Source organism: Mirounga leonina, unplaced genomic scaffold (genome assembly GCF_011800145.1).
Source record: "Mirounga leonina isolate KUSES-001 unplaced genomic scaffold, KU_Mleo_1.0 Mir_154, whole genome shotgun sequence".
Classification (NCBI taxonomy): Eukaryota; Metazoa; Chordata; class Mammalia; order Carnivora; family Phocidae; genus Mirounga; species Mirounga leonina.
This window is the reverse complement of record NW_023270389.1, coordinates 25912402-25928382: the sequence shown is the minus strand read 5'-3', so window position 1 is coordinate 25928382 and position 15981 is coordinate 25912402. Positions and strand designations below refer to the sequence as shown.

The 15981-nt window shown below is 53.4% G+C and overlaps 1 protein-coding gene across 1 annotated transcript; it reads right to left on the bottom strand.

The window, feature by feature from the left end:
* Positions 1-12873: 12873 nt before the first annotated feature.
* KISS1 (KiSS-1 metastasis suppressor) lies at positions 12874-15497 on the bottom strand. Its single transcript, XM_035009521.1, has 2 exons — positions 15070-15497; positions 12874-13187 (listed from the first exon to the last, which is right to left on the bottom strand). Exons 1-2 carry the CDS (start codon positions 15170-15172, stop codon positions 12874-12876), a joined length of 417 nt encoding a protein of 138 aa, XP_034865412.1. The 5' UTR covers positions 15173-15497.
* Positions 15498-15981: the final 484 nt, after the last annotated feature.

The following is a 15981-nucleotide window of genomic DNA, read 5'->3' as shown; positions in this document are numbered from 1 at the left end:
GAATAAGGGCCAAAAGAAAGCCAGCGTGGCTAGACAGAGAGCAGAGGAAGTGGAGCAAGAGATGAGATGAGATGGGAGGCAGAGGGTGGGAAGAGCGAATGCTTGCTGAATGCTTATTATGTGCCAGATGCCATCCTCAGTGCCTAATGCATTCAACTCTCATTAACAAACCGCAGGAGGTGGTTCCCTTATTATTCCATTTTATAGATGAGGAAACAGATACGGGAGGATTCAGAAAGGAACTTGCCAAGGGTCACACTGACAATAAGTGACGCAGTCAGCCTGTAAGCTTAGGTGGTATGTCCCGGAACTCATCACACATTTGACTCGAGTATCAAACCACAAAAGTTCTTGAGCTCCATACTCTGTGTACCTGAAGAGCACAAGGGGTAAACAGGTGAAGAAAGGAATGATGATGTAACCAGATGTGTTTTGCAAAGACATGGTAGCTACAGTGTGGCTTAGCAGGGACTTTAGAATGGTCCAGAATCATGTGGCATATGCCAATTAGCCACAGCCACAGAACTAGGTTGGACCAGGGGAAGTGGGCATGGTGGAGATAAAAAAAAGATTCGATGGCTTTGAGAAAAATTCAGGAAATAAAATTGGGTGATGGACGGGATATGGGGAGTGAGGGAGAGGGAGGTGATACTGAGGGTGGAGGGGAAGAGAATCAGGATTCCAGAAGGGAAAGAGGTCTGGGAAGACTATGAGTTTGAGGACCTGTTGAGTATGAGGTTCCTTTGAAATATCCCAGGTGGAAGGGGGGTGGAGAAAAAAAAAAGAACTGTCCCAGGTATGACATGAAATGGCAGGTGCACATGTGGACATGGGTGAAAGATTTATGTGTTATTTGCAGTTGCTCATTAATGTCACAGATGCGAATAAAATTAGCCAGGGGCAAAACAAAGAGCCAGGAAGCCTCAGACTCCAGCTTTCATGGGTCAGCGGTGGAAGAAGAGCCTGCACAGGAGACCACAAAGAGGAGGACAGAAAGGCAGAAGGAAACCATTAAGTGTCCTTGAACAAGGAGAGCCCTTAAGGAGGGATAGTGAGGGGCACCTGGGTGGCTCAGTCGTTGGGCATCTGCCTTCGGCTCAGGTCATGATCCCGGGGGTCCTGGGATCAAGCCCCGCATCGGGCTCCCTGCTCCGCGGGAAGCCTGCTTCTCCCTCTCCCACTCCCCCTGCTTGTGTTCCCTCTCTCGTTGTGTCTCTCTCCCTCTGTCAAATAAATAAATAAAATCTTTTTTTTTTTTTTAAAGGAGGGATAGTGAGCAATGGTTGGTGCCGCTCCAGGGTCAGGCAAGACTTGGGTTAAAATGTAGACAGGTGGCCATGGGGGCTGTTAATGGGAGTGGTTTTGGTGATGCAGAGGGATGGGAATCCAGACAGGGATGGTGGAGGAGTGACCGGAAATAGGGAGATGAAGGTGATATAGCAGAGGCCGCTGTTTTGAGAAGATGGGGATAATGAAGGAGGAAGAAGTAATGGCTGGAGGAGAATGAGGACCAGGTGAGGGGGTTTCTCTCTCCTTTCCCTGGCCTGCCCCTCTCCCTCCTTCCTTTTGAATGGTGGGAGGGAGTGTATATTTAAAGGCCTAGAAAGGACTCGGTGGAGAGGAGGGATAATCATCACCGTAAAGCCCCTGAGCGGGTGGCAGTGAGGAAGACGGGCAGGCAGGGCACGTGCCCGCAGTCACTAACCTGCCAGGTCCTGGAAGCTGAGGGCCTTTCTGTGCAGTGACTGCTACCTTCTCAGACAAGCAGGGAGAAAGGACCTCTGCCGAAACTTGGGGACGGATGGGGTTTGGAGGCATGAGGGACACGGAGGAGGTTTGAGATAGTTATAGAAAGTGAGAAGGAGCTGACTAGGGAAACTGAGAGGGTTTCTGGGAGGAAGGAGGACATTTAATGGCTGGAGATCACGCCTTCATAGGAAGCCAGTCTGCCCTGTTCTCTGCCTCCCTGCTCCCACCACAGTGCTTGGCTGCTCGGGCACGGACACGAGGACAGTGTGTGGCTGGCTTCATCCAGGGCTGGGGTGGTGTCAGGTGTGGTGATCAAAGAGGAGGGACAAAGGGATTTAGGGTCCTGGCAAAAATGGTATTGGATGATAGAGTGTGGCCTAGAAGGGGGATGTGGGAAAGAAGGACAGCCCAGGACAGGATGGACGAATGGGAAGGGAGCAGAGGACTGCGGGCGAAGAAAGGGCGGGGGTGGGAACGGCCAAAGCCCAAAGCTGGCAGACAAAGAGCTGGTCAAGAGTGGGATGTTTGAGAGAGTGTTTTTCAAGGTAGAGCAGTGACAGGTGGTGACAAAGCCAGAGCAGGATGCGGGGGTGAGGTCCTTGGCAGGAGGGCACTCAAGGAGCCGAGAGGCCAGGGTGTTGGCCGGGTCACCGTCTGCGTGGATGGTGATGTCATCCAGAAGGATCGCAGAGGGCATAGGGTAGAGGAAGGCTGTAAGTCAGAAGCCAAAGTCTCTGATAAACGAGGGGGCGGGACCTGCACGTCCCGAAATGACAGCTGTGAGCGAGTGGGGGAGGGGAAGTTCCGACGCAAAAAAGCAAGGGCCTGGAGGGAGAAGTGTCTCCTCCCAATGTCCACGTCAGCCCTGGGAGGCGAGTGGACCCGTATTCCTCTAACACAGGAGGAAACCAAGACCTAGGGGTGTATGTAATGGGTCCTAATTCATAACTGGTGCAGAGTGGGGCCCCGCATCTCCCCTGCGCCATATCCTGTGTTACATGGGGGGCAAGCCGCCAAGGGGTCTGGGGTCCTGCCCCAGAATCTCACTTCTCCCCACCCCGAGGTGCCCTGCTGATGGAGGATCAGTCGGGAATCTCAAGAGGGGGACTGAAGAGTGAGATGGTCTCCCTTCCCGCCCGAGACCCTGACAAGCTTGTGACCTGTCCTGGCCAGAGCAGGCGACCGACCACTCCCTCCCTGGCCCCTCCCCAAGCCCCAGAGCAGAAGGAGCATGAGGGTGGGCGGGGGGGGGGGGGGAGAGCAAGTGGCAAGATGGAGTCAGCCCGGAGGCTACCCCTGAATGCGAGTGACCCCAGTCCTCTTTATGGAGCACCTGCCCTGCGCCGTGAAGTATTTTCTATTCTCTCGGCAGCCCGAGGAAGGGGGTGCTCTGGTACCCACTGTTCAGATGAGGAAGCTGGGGCTTCAGAGAGCTCAGGGAGGGGTGAGCTGAGCACTCGGCCTGTGACTCCTGGCCCCTCTATGTGGCTGTGGGTGTCAGACATGCCTGGCAGAGCCATGAGATTCAAAAGAGGGGGTGCTGAGCTGTGGCCATGTGGTAGGGAGCGCTGCCACCCCACGGGGGGGGAGCTCTTTGTAGCCCAGCTGTAGCTTAGACATCTGGTGGCGGTGGCGGTGACAGCTCGGGGCAGCAGGGTCCTCAAGTACATTTTGGGTGGACAGGGCTTTTCTGTGGCAAAGGCAGGGCTGGGGTTCCAGCCCGCAGGCCGGGGTGCCCTATGGCCCTAGGCACTCTCCAACCAAATGCCACCAGCAGTGGGACACAAGTGTGGATAAGAAGTGGGGATAACCCACCGGAGGGCAGCTCTGAGATGGAGGAGAGGCCTCCCAGGAGGCAGGTGGACAGGCCAGGTGAGGCATCAGCTCCCAAGAGGGTGGCCGGGTCCAGAAGTAATGGTCTCTGGTTTCCCCGGGTCACTAAAGCTCAGAGGCTGGGACAGAGACGGCTGTTCCTTGCCCTTTTCCCGGCTCCTCTCAGTCCCCCTTCTGAACTCCTAGGCCGGGGAGTCTGACACCAGGGACCAGGTGCCAGATCCAAGCAGGACGGTTCGTGGCCTGGAGTGGGAATGAGCAAGGATCCTGAGGTTTACTGGAGGGCTCTCTACGCGGTGGCTAAGCCAGGAGAGAAAGCCCTGGAAGGATCTTCTCAGGGAAGCAGAGCCGGACCTGTTCAGCCCCACAGTGCAGAACTGAGGCCCTGGGGGGAGGAGTGGCAGGGAGAAAGAGCCCGGGTTTAGTTGGCTTCCAAGGAAGAACCATCTAGCAGTCAGCACTGCCCAATGAGAGCAAGTGCTGGGCAGGGAGGTACGCTCTGACCATGGGATCTAGGCTCTAGGACCCCTGATCTGGGATCTAGGATGCCGTGTGACACGACTCCCTGCCAGGTGGCCCGATCTGTGACTCTACCATTTCCATTGTCTTGGGGATAATCCAGAGGAAGATGGCTTTACCACAGGCATCTCTCCTCTCCGCCCTGTGGCTCTGCAGGGCCGTGGACTGTGGGATGGGAGGGAGAGCGGGCAGGACCCTTATCGGGCTATCTCCCAAGCCCCCATCAGCCCAGGGTCCACTTTTTCTCACAGAGGCTCCCCAGGATCCCACATCTAGGCCCCAGGCTGCGTCACCTCGAGGTCAGGGGTCATGGAGCTGGTGGAGGCCGAGGGAAGGGTTGTTTTGCACCTGCCCTTTCCCAGTGGGGCAGAGCCCGGACGTGAGAACCCGTCAGGGGAAGCATAAATCCAGCCCGAGCCTGGCCCTCTGGTCAGATCCCATGGCCGTGTGTGCGCTGTGGGGTCAGGGCTTCTGGAGGCCAGGTCTCTCTCAGGAGACAAGGGGTGCCCAGGGTTTCTCTAAAAATGGCCCCAAATCCCACTTTGCTCCATGATATGGATCCCAAGGAGATTCGGGTGTTGTGACCAAGGCTGGCAGTGCCGAGCCGGAGATTGAGGATGGAGGGAGAGAAGACTGGCCACTCCAAGAGCCTGATTTATGCTGCTTGGAGCCGGGCATGGATTTATCCCTGGCCATTGTTAGTTTAGTGGAAAACTCTTGCCATGACCACTGCCCCGGGGAAGGGGGTAAGGAGGTGGAAATTGACCTTACTGAGCCTTCGAGCTAGGGAGATAAACATCTTCAGGCTGGTCCTGCTTCTGTCCATAAAGAGCGAACAGGGAAGCTGGAGAAAAGATTAAAAAACGACCATGTCTTTCTTCCACCTGACATCCTGTACACATTATGCTGGACTCCCCAACCCTGGAGGGCCCCAGCTGGCTGCTCAGAGGAATTTTTCAATCAGATGGGGGCACTGAGCTCAGCGGCATTGAGCAGCTGGGGCCTTGAAAGGGAAAGAAAGACCCAGAATGGAGTTTAATAACCAGCCCAGGCTGCCATGTGTGGGCAGGTCCTCCAGGAGTAATTACTCGGAGAGCTCTGGGGGAGGCACCGGGGCTCAGAGCAGAGCCTCGGATCTGCAGGGCAGGGGTGGAGAAAATCAAGTATCCTTCTCCGTTTGTTCTGGGGACCTTGGAGGAACAGGAATTCAGCCACGGGGTTGGGGTGATCCCAACCTGAGGCCTGCTCAGGTGATGACCCAGGAAAATGGAAGGCAGGTCACACAGGTCTTGGGAGCTGCGGGGGGCCTGAGGGGAAGAGAGGACTGGCAGGGGCTTGTGGGAGATCCTGAGATGAGATGCACCCAGGGTCGTGGGATCAGACACCAAACCCTGAGGCACGAAAGCGAGACACATGATAAACTGCTTTCCCCCAAATGGCAACGGAAGTCTATAAAAAAGCTTAAACTGGAAGATCCCTTGCCAGAGGAGGGCATGCCAGTGAAGCAGCTCAGTGGAGAGAGAGAGAGAGAGAGAGTGGTGGGGACGGTGGTGGTGATGCAGGCCATGTGTCTGATGGACAGTGTTTGTGTGCTGACGTATTACCAGCAGGAGGATAGCTGGGGTGGGGCAGGGTTGTTAGGGAAAGGATAGCCCAAGAACACACTTCCTAGAAAATGGACCTCTTCCTTTCTCCCTCCTTCCCTCCTGTTTTTCCTTTCTTCCACCTATTTTTTTTTTTTTTAAGCAAGCTCTACACCCAACGTGGGGCTTGAATTCACAACCTCAAGATCAAGAGTCACATGCTCTACTAACTGAGCCAGCCATCTCTTACTTTTTATCAGAAAAATAAATACTCTAGTTTAAAAAAAAACAAAACAGTAGAACTAAAAGGCTGATAATGAAACCTAGCAGTCACCAGTCCTGCCCCAGGCCCCAGCTCCCCTACTGCCCCCTTGCTGCCCACCCCCCAGCTCCCAGCCCCCAGGCCTGCTGCAAAGAGGCAACACCTTTTTACAATTTTTTTTAAAAGATTTTATTTATTTATTTGAGAGAGAGAGCGAGCGAGCAGGAGTGGGGTGTGGGGGAGAGAGGTAGAGGGAGAAGCAGACTCCCTGCTGAGCAGGGAACCCAACACAAGGCTCCATCCCAGGACCTCGATCATGACCCAAGCCAAGGGCAGACACTTAACTGGCTGAGACATCCAGGCGCCCCAGGGCAACACCTTTGGACTCTCTGGACTATTTGCTATTGTTCATTTATACTTCCCAAGGTTATGCTTATCCTTCCATTTCTTAATTTTTCAATCTCATACATTATTTATTGATCTCCTTTCATGGCAGATGATTTCTCTCTCTCATACTCCACCCCTCCGATTCTGGCAAAATCAAAAGTCAGTATTTACATGATTATAATTCAATTATTGTTCACAGTGTATAATGTAATTCCTTCCATATGTAATTTTTTTTTTGCTTTTCATTAAGTTCATCACTGAAAACCCCTTCGTCTTCTTCCCACTCCTTGTTTTCCTATGAGCCTGTGAGTTCTGCCCAGATCCTCCAAACCCCTTCTCTGCCTGGTGCCATGTTCACGTACCGTTCAGTGGGATTTTCTCCTGGAAGCCACCTGTTCCCAGGCTGGCTGCACACTGTCTTTTTTTTTTTTTTTTTTGAGGGGCGGGGGAGAGGGAGGAGGGGCATGGGGAGAGAAAGAATCTCAAGCAGACTCCGCGTTGAACAGAGAGCCCCCCATGCGGGGCTTAATGTCAGGACTCTCAGATCAGGATCTGAGCGGAAACCTAGAGTCGGACAATTTACCACCTGAGCCAGCGAGGCGCCCCCTGGGGGCACACTGTGGCAGGGGGCCCTCTTTGTGGCTCCCCACTGTGTCCAGACTCTGGGGGCTCCTCGTCCTCAGGCTGCACTGCTGTTGAAGCTGAGCATGTGCTCCCAGAGCTTTGCAAGAAAGCGTGCCTGACAAGCCAACGCTTCCAGGCCTGGCATGTCTACAAATGTTTCTGTTTCGCGCTTACTCTTTATAGTTTGGGTGTGAATAGAATTCTAGGTTGAAATTTATTTTCCCTCTGAAACTGGAAGTTGTTTTTCAGATTTTCACAAGTCTGGTGCCACCCTTGAGTCTCGTCGCTCCTGTGGTTTTATCTCTGGGGGCGTTGGTCACCTTTCCCTTGTTCCTGGTGTGGGTCTTTTCCATTCCTGTGCTGAGCATTCAGTGGATGCCCTCAATCTGGAAATTCGTGTCCTTCCACTCTGGAAAACTGTCCTGCATTTGATTCCTTGATCATTTCTTCCCTCCTATGTTCTCTTCTCTCTTCTGGAACTCACATTAGTAGCATATTGCAAGTTCTGTTTGTTTTCTAAGTATTGTATATTTTATCTCCTGAGTTCTCTCTTTAAAAAAATGTTTATTTTTAAGTCATCTCTACACCCAACGTGGGGCTCGAATTTACAAGAGTCGCACACTCTACTGACTGAGCCAGCCAGGCACCCCGATCCTGAATTCTTTTTGTTCTACCTTCTAGGAGATTTCCTTAACTTTAGGTTCCAACTCTTCAATTCCTCTACACATTTTTTCTCCTATATTTTTTAGTTCCAAGGGCCTTTTCTAATTCTTGATTATTTCTTTGTTTATTGCATCCACTACTTGTTTTATGGATTCAGAATTATCTCTTATGCCCCCTGAGGATATTAATTACAGACTAGTTTTGTATTTTTTTTTTTTTTTTAAATGGTGTCTCTGGGGGCGCCTGAGTGGCTCAGTTGGTGAAGCGACTGCCTTCGGCTCAGGTCACGATCCCAGAGTCCTGGAATCGAGCCCCGCATCAGGCTCCCTGCTCAGTGTGGAGCTCGCTTCTCCCTCTCCCACTCCCCCCTCTGCTTGTGCTCTCTCTCTCTCTCTCTATCTCGGATAAATAAATAAGATCTAAAAAAAAAAAAAAAAAGGATGTCTCTGTTTTCTTTGTGTTTGTCTGGTTTGGTCTCCATCCAGACTGGAGGTTTTCTTCAAATCCCCAGGACTCCTTGTCTCTAGGTGCATGATTAAGAGAGAGACAGGTGGAATAGCCTAGAAGTTCAGTGTGCACAGCGGGCTCATGCTGGTGCACCCCACTTTAGGTGGGGGTCCTGAGCTGGCTTTTCCCTGGAGCACTACCATAGACTGATATGTTGAAATCCTAACCCCCAAAGTGATGGTATTTGGAGGTGGGGCGTTTGGGAGGTGATTAGGTCATGAGGGTAGAGCCCTCAGGAGTGGGATTAGTCCCCTAAGACAAGAGACTTCAGAGAGGTCCCTCCTCCTTCCTACCATGTTCGGACACAGCAAAAGGACAGCCATCGTGAGCCAGCAAGTGGGCCCTCACCAAGCAGTGAATCTGGGGCCCCTTGATCTTGGACTTCCAGCCTCCAGAACTATGAAAAATACATTTCTGTTGTTGTTGTTATTGTTTTTGAAGATTTTATTTATTTATTTGAGAGAGAGTGAGAGAGAGAGAGAGCACAAGCCAGGAGGGGAGGGTCAGAGGGAGAAGCAGACTCCCCACTGAGCAGAGAGCCTGATACGGGGCCATCCCAGGACCCCGGGATCATGACCTGAGCTGAAGGCAGATGCTTAACCAACTGAGCCACCCAGGCGCCCCAAATTTCTGTTGTTTATAAGCCACCCAGTCTATGGTATTTTGTTATAGCAGCCCAGATGGATGAAGACAGGCACCTCCAATGTCCGCATCTGAGGTCTTCTCTCTGGAGCCTTCTCCCTGAGTAGGTGACACCTTACTACCTACATCTGGGAACAGAGATTTGGGATGGGGCTGGACAGACAGACTTAGACAGACTTTCAGACCGTTCCTCTCTTTTTAGCCACTCTCTTCAGCTCCAACATCATGGTGCCTGTGTCCCCATGAGTGAGGTCTCTACTATGTCCTCAAGAGACGAAGCTCTAGCCTCTTCCCAGGGCGTAGCCTGGCTGTGTGGGCTGGGGAGAGGAAGTCTGAGTTTTCCGTGTACAGATTTCCAGCCAGCACCCCGCCCCCCGCAATGCTGCCTCTGCTGTTTTCAGTCCAGGATTCACCCCAGTACCTCCCAGTCCTGAGACTGGGTCCTGGCATGCCTCGGTAACCCCCTTTGCTGGCTTTGAGGTCGTAGCTTCCCTCATTCTGCCAAGCCCTTTGTCTACCTGCCGTCTTCAAAATCTGCTCATTTCTCAACTGCTGAGGCTTCCTCTCCCTTCTCTTTGTCCTTGAGAATTCATACCTTTCTGTTCCTTTGGTGTCTTTTGTAAGGGGCTTTGGGAGGGAGCAGGCAGCCATGTGTCCAAAGCGGTCCTTCTTTAAGGTTTTGTGAAGGTAATACACCGAAGGGACAGTTGTTAAGACTATTTTGCACAGCTTTCAAGAAAAGAGAAGCAAACAAAATCTGAGAAGGTGATGACGGAGGGGCTGTGTGTCCCGCTCTGAGCCAAGCACGGAGACGCCCCGGGCTCTGACGGCTCTAACATGGAAGCCGGCACTGAAGGGAGGAAGGCCGGGTTAGCTCTCCCTGGACTTGCTGCCCGTCACTCCCTGTGACCAAGTCTGGACTGTGGAGGCCGCTTCCGGAGAGAGAAGGAGACAACAGGGGCAAAATTCAGATGCCTGGCCCTTGACAGGAGCTTGGAGGGGAGGAGGCCTGCTCCTGGCATCAGTGATCTCACCGGTGTTGTTATTAAAGCTGGAGAGGGATTAGAGAGGGACTGGCTTGGGGTCACAATGGCTGCTAGCCCTGCTTCCCAAGACAAATCATGCAGGGAAAGGGGTGGCCTGACACACAGCGGGGCTGTTGAGAAAGGAACGACCGCGGTGTGTAGGGAGACTGTGGTGTTTGGAGTGAGAATGTGGGGGCCAGCCTCTCGGCCCTGGAACTTTTCTGCTATGTGACCTTGGGCATGCCACTTACCCTCCCCCAGCCTCAGTTTCTCTCTCTTTCTTTTTTTCTTTGAAAGAGTTTATCCACCTATTTGAGAGAGAGAGAGAGACCAGGGGGAGGGGCAAAGGGAGAGGGAGAAGCAGACTCCCCATTGAGCAGGGAGCCCGACGCGGGGCTCGATCCCAGGACCCTGAGATCATGACCTGAGCCGAAGGCGGATGCCCAACCAACTGAGTCACCCAGGTGCCCCACGGTTTTTCTCTTTTGTCCAGTGGGAATAATATTGCCCACCTCATGCGGTTGTTGTGAGGGTGAAATGGGGCAGCTTAGCCCACTGCAGGTACTCGAACATTTCTTGTTTGTATATGAGGAGTGATTAGAGGCAGAAACGTCCCTGCCCCCCTTTCTTTTCCACAGGGATGTGAAACCAGCTCCCTGCCATTCTAACAGACTTCCCAAAAGAGGTGGAACTTGGGAAGAGACCCTCCCACTTCCCCTTCCTCCAGTGAGGGATGTCCCGGCCTTCCTGATTATTCGTCCCTTGGGGACTGTCCGGACATCCCAGGAAGGAGTGGGTTTGAGTGCCCCTAGGTAGCCTTACCTCCATGTCTTTGGGCTCCCGTGCCCTAGCTAGCTGAGCTCACCCAGAAAGTCTGGAGAGGCAGATGGGAGCCCCTGGGGCTGGGAACGTGTATAGTCCCTCACAGCCTCCAACCGGCATTGAACCTTCCCTCCAATCTAGGGAGCAGAGTCAGGCTGCGAGCCCCATGAAACCAAAGATCCCTTTGTCCCAAGATACGGGGCCAAGAACTGGAAAGCCCAGAGTCTTCCAGGCAGCAGTCCTGGGGCAAGAAGCCGGGGACCAGCTCCCCTCCTGCTGCCTGCTGAAGCGGGGCCTCTAGATCAACCAAAACAGACATCCTGGCGGGCACTTGATAAAGCCTGAAATGTAGTTAGAGGGGCCCACACCACACACAGGGTCACACAGACATGTGTGTATGAATGTGCACGCAGTTCTCATATTTACTCCTTACATGCGCCCTCTCCCACACAGACAGGCTCGCTTCTTGTAAGAGAGAACCCTCTCTCTGAAGCAGCACGTGCGTGCTCCTATCTCCCATCTGCCTAAACTTAAGGCTGTGAGGAAGGATTGGGGGGTGTCGCAGGGAATTTTGTAAAACTGGGCTGCCTAAGAGCACATTTCAGAGACCCCTCCAGCCTCTTCCCACCCACAGGCTTCATCAGAGAAAGGGTTGGGTCAGAGAGTAGAATAATTCACTTCTCAGATAGGTGCTGAGTTTATGACTCCTCTCCCAGAGGCACAGAGACGTGCCCTAGGCTGTTTGGGGGAGGAAGTGCCTTCTAGATATCAACAGCATCCCCCTGTCATGCCACGCTAGGACATGAGCTCACAGCAGTAGCGATAATTTGAAAGATCCTAGAAGACGGTTTCAGGGTAGAGATGGGGGTGGGGCCGGTTGTCCCGTTCCCATGGCAGCCTATCTCATTGCCATAGCAACACGTCCGCCTTCATTCAGTGGAGTCCTGGTTTCTGTAATGGGTGGAACACTGTGGCGCTCCACAGGATGGCGGTGGCCCCATAATCCTTCTGGGAAAGAACATTTCCATCCTAGACCAAGCAGGGTAGGAGTAGCTGTAGGCTGCCAAATAGGGCCGGGTTTTCCTGTGGGCAGAGGGGTGGATTTCCTCTCAGTTTCCCTCCCAACAAGCCTCTACTTCTTACTATAGCAACCAACGCCCCGGCTCTTGGGGGCCTCCAAGAATGTCCCCACAAGCAGACCGACCTTTCCTGATGTCCAGCACGGCTGACTCAGATGGAAACCCTTCCCCCTCAGGCGTGACGGTGAAGCCGGGGAGCCAGGTGCTGGTGTTGGGAGCCTGATGAGGCTCACCGTTCATTGGCTGTGTGCCTTCAGGGAGTTCTGTATCTTTCTGACCCTCAGGGTTCTCACCTGTGAAAATGGGGCTACCACATGCCCAGCCCTCTGGGTGAGTCCGAGGATGCAGAAAAGAGATACACGTCAAGAACAGGACCCATCCAGGGCTTTCCCTGGGGGAGGGGGATGGACGGCCCCGAGGCCACTGGTGACATCCCCTTGCATGCAGAGTGGGGCACCAGGACCTTGGGTCTGAGCACCCCAGCAGCGGTCTGACTGTGGGGCTGCAGTGATCTTTAAACTTCAGTGGACAGGGCAGTGGTTGGCATCGTCTTCCAGATCAAGCTGTCCAACTGGCTGTAAGCTTCCCTTGGAAAGGGAGACGTGCTGATGCTGTCTCCCCCCAGCCTAGATCAGTGCTACTCAGGGTGTGGGCTACGGCTCATGCCCCCCTGCAAAATGTTGTAACCTGTGGGCAATGAGAGAAGTCTAGCAGGGAAGAGGACTGCTTCAGAAATTTTAACAGAAATTGGATATTGCTGAAACACCGAAGCAGCATCCAGTCTGGGTTTCTCTTTATTTTGAAATTTTTCAGTTTTTTAGTGATTCACTGTGTGTGTGTTTGTAAGTATCGATCGGCCCCAGATTGGGGAAAAACAGTCTGGCCCTTCACATCTCTAGTTTGAAAAGCACTGTTATCTGTGCTTGATAACACTAAAAGCTATCTTAAAATCAGCAAAAGCTCCAAGTGAAGAGAGAAGGAAAACAATCTCATCTGCGCTGTTTGCAAAAATTAGCCACAAATCACTCCCGGGTGTGTCGGCAGCATTCCCTTTATTACTTCAGGACAGAAACCCCAGTCCCCCTCCCACTGCCCTCCCCCCCCCCCCCCCCGCACCAACCCCGCAAGCCCGGTTCCCTGGTCCGGGTTTGAAGGTCACGGCCCCCAGCACCTCGCGCTCAGCCACGCCCGGCGCCCCCGCTGAGCCCTGCGGGAGGCGCAGTCTGCCGCTTGCCGTAGCGCAGGCCGAAGGAGTTCCAGTTGTAGGCGGACAGGTCCCTTTCCCGCTGCACCAGCACCGCGCCCGGGGGGGCGGGCATCAGGCGGCTGCGGGGGGCGCACAGGCCTGGCCGCTGGGGCCCCGCGGGGCGCTCCGGAGGCGGGCACAGCGAGGCCTCCCGCGGGCTGGGCCGGGCCCCGGCGGGCTTCCACTCTGCCCACCGCGGGCTCTGCTCCCACGGGGCTAGGAGGGCCTGGGGTCCGAGCCGCTGGCCTAGGACAGAGCCACAGAGAGAGGCTGCGGTGAGGCCAGGGCCCAGGAGAGACGGCTTTGGAACCCCGGCTCACATCCCTATCCCGTGCTTCCCTTTCCTTCCTTGACCTCTAGGAAGCCCGGAGCCCAAAGCGGGGCACCACCTGCAGGTGCGTCTTAGCTCAGATGATGGTTAGGTCATTGGCTCCTCTCTCTTTGAACATAGCTTTGGTTGCAAAGGTTTTCCAGGATGATCTTAAACATCTCCTATTAAGCTACTTCCTTTTTGGAAGCAAACAGGGTAGACCTTGGAAATAAGCCTGCAGGACTTGCTGTCTCTGCATCAGGTTCCCCCACGGGACTGAGCTCCTGGGGGCAGGTGGGAGCCATGTTCATTCAGCTCTATCTGCGTGCTTGAAACGGTGACCTGCATGCAGTAGGGCCTCAAATGCTTGTTAAGTATATAAAAGCAAGTGAACAGCTTGTAGTTACAGAAACGAGAGAACTAGGACCACTGTGCCCCACACCCCTCCCCAATTACTGTGACCATTAATAAGCTACAGGAGGACTCAGTGAAGAATGGATTATTATCTGGGTCACCTTAACCTGCTCACCTCCCCCCACTGTAGGTATAATCTCTCCCCTGCACACTGAGGGCTAACAAGGCTAATTTGAATGCGTTTCACATGCAAAAGGCTTGTTAAGTTCACTCTAATTTTTGGCAGTAAAATAGTGCAACTAGCTCTGAGTAGACAAGAACCCCAGCCAATTGTGGCATGAGATTAGTGGAAATGAGGCCTGGTGTGTGAGTGGGTGTGTGTTGAGGGGGGTAGTTGGCTTTGGGCCCTGCTCTTCAATGCCTTGGCATACTTTGGAGAAGGGGAGTGTGGGCATGGTTCAGAGTTAATGCTATTCTTCCTAGAATGCCCCTCCCACCTTGCTTAGGGCCCGGCTGAGGCAGGGAGGGATGATGGCTTCCTTCCCGCTTAAGCCCATCATCCCTGAAGTAGGATAACCACTCAGGCTATTGTTTGTGGCCTCACCTAAAGCCATTTGCTGACCAACAGGTCAATGTCCCTGGGGCTGCAGCGAGGTTATTCTCTGGGGGAGCCTCCCTCAACCAGAAAGAATACCTGATCCCGGGAGAGAAAACACTGTTGGCCAAGGACACCCGGGGGCATATTTTATGGGTTTGATGCTAACCTCTGCATAAAGGGTACGCTCCAAGTTCCAAAGCCAGAACTGCAGGCCGGAGAGGCTAAGCCATGTGCTAGTTTGCCCAGGAAACTGACCACCAAGCAGTGTTAAACCCACAGCTCCTGTCTCAGGGACTTCGGGGACTGGCTTGTGCCCCTCAGAGACACACTCTTGGCAGCTGCAGCACCTGCTGGGCTGCTGCAGCATTTGGCTGACTTGGTTGGGGGGGGGTTCTTTACCTCCTTGGGCCTCAGTTTCTCCAGCTAATCAGTTGCACAACGAACTCATAAGGTTGACAGGTATTAAGGATCTGTCCTTTTGTTTCAGTCTTTTCTCTTTTTTTCCAAATTCCCCACAAAGGGTCTGAGGTCACTGATGAAAGAAACTTGCATAGTAAATTTCTTCCCAACAGATCTCCTCAGACAGGTGGTTGGCGTAGAGCAGAGAACACAGTGTGAGAAGACCATGAAGGAGCTCAGTGGTTAACAAGCACCTGAACCTAGGTGAGCCTACTGATGCCCATAAAGAGCAGTAAGCCATCCCTTACCTGCAAGATTCATGGGCCCCCAAATAAGTTGCATGTGCTAGTCCTAGGTTCCCATTAAATGCCGTGTGAAACTCACATCAATAGACTAGCCTCACTCTGAAAAATAGGGTGACTCTCATTTTGCAACAACTCCCACCCTTCTTCCCAGACAAAGCATACCTGTCGGTCTAGGATTCTCCACAGGTGCCATCTTTTCAAGTGTCTCCCTGAAGGAGGAGGCACAGAGGAAAAGCATCAGCTGCCAAGAAACCAGTGAATTCATCGTGGTGAGAAGGCACAGGTCCTGACAGTGTCCTGAGGCTGAGACAGAGGGAGGGGGAGGAGGACTAAGCCAGGTGCACGGTGTGGGCTGGGTGCTGGGGCAGAGCCCAGTGTGAAGAGGAGAGCCCTGGAGTGAAGGGCAGTGTGGCAATGAGGGCCGCGGGGGTGGGGGGTGAAGCCAAGCAGGGCAAGGAGCTCCACTGAGTGGAGCGCCCTGAGGTCCAGACGTTCTCTGGAGCCTAGGAGCTCGTGCTGGGCTTGCTGTGCCCAACTCTCCCGTTAGACTGTGCCTTCCCGAACCTGGCCCAGCTCCCTCCTGTGGCAACAGGGACTTCATTCCCTTTGTTTTTCAAGAAAAAAGGAAGAAAGAGGCAATCATCTTGTTCTCATAACCCTTCACAGCCTTGAGGACTGTCACTAAATTGTCTCATTGTCTCTAATACAAAGAAGAGAAAAAACTTGCCCTGATTGATCGGGTCAGTTTTCTCCTTATTCTATTCCTCGTGGGCTCCAAGAAGATATGAACTGAATTGACCTCGTGATTTTGGCCGCTGAGATGGGGGCTGCGTACCCTGACCCTCACTACACCCCCTTTGCCTTCCACCCCAGCCCTTCCAGCTCTCAAGTTGAATTTGTCTTTGAAAAAGCCATCAGGCACTTTGAGATTGTCCCACAAACATGAGTAAAGACAAACTGGTGGGGAGGCAGGTCCAAAGGCACAAAAAGGGTGTTGGCCGGAGTCTCTGTGGTCCAGGGGGGCAAGTGGGAGGGGCGGGGCTATCAGTGGTGCCCGTGGGCTGCTAATGGTTG

Excerpts from the sequence above, each read along its gene's own strand:
- KISS1 (XM_035009521.1), bottom strand. The coding sequence starts at position 15,172 with ATGAATTCACTGGTTTCTTGGCAGCTGATGCTTTTCCTCTGTGCCTCC. Across the intron at positions 13,188-15,069 it reads GGAGAATCCTAGACCGACAG|GCCAGCGGCTCGGACCCCAG; the intron begins GTATGCTTTGTC and ends GCTCTGTCCTAG.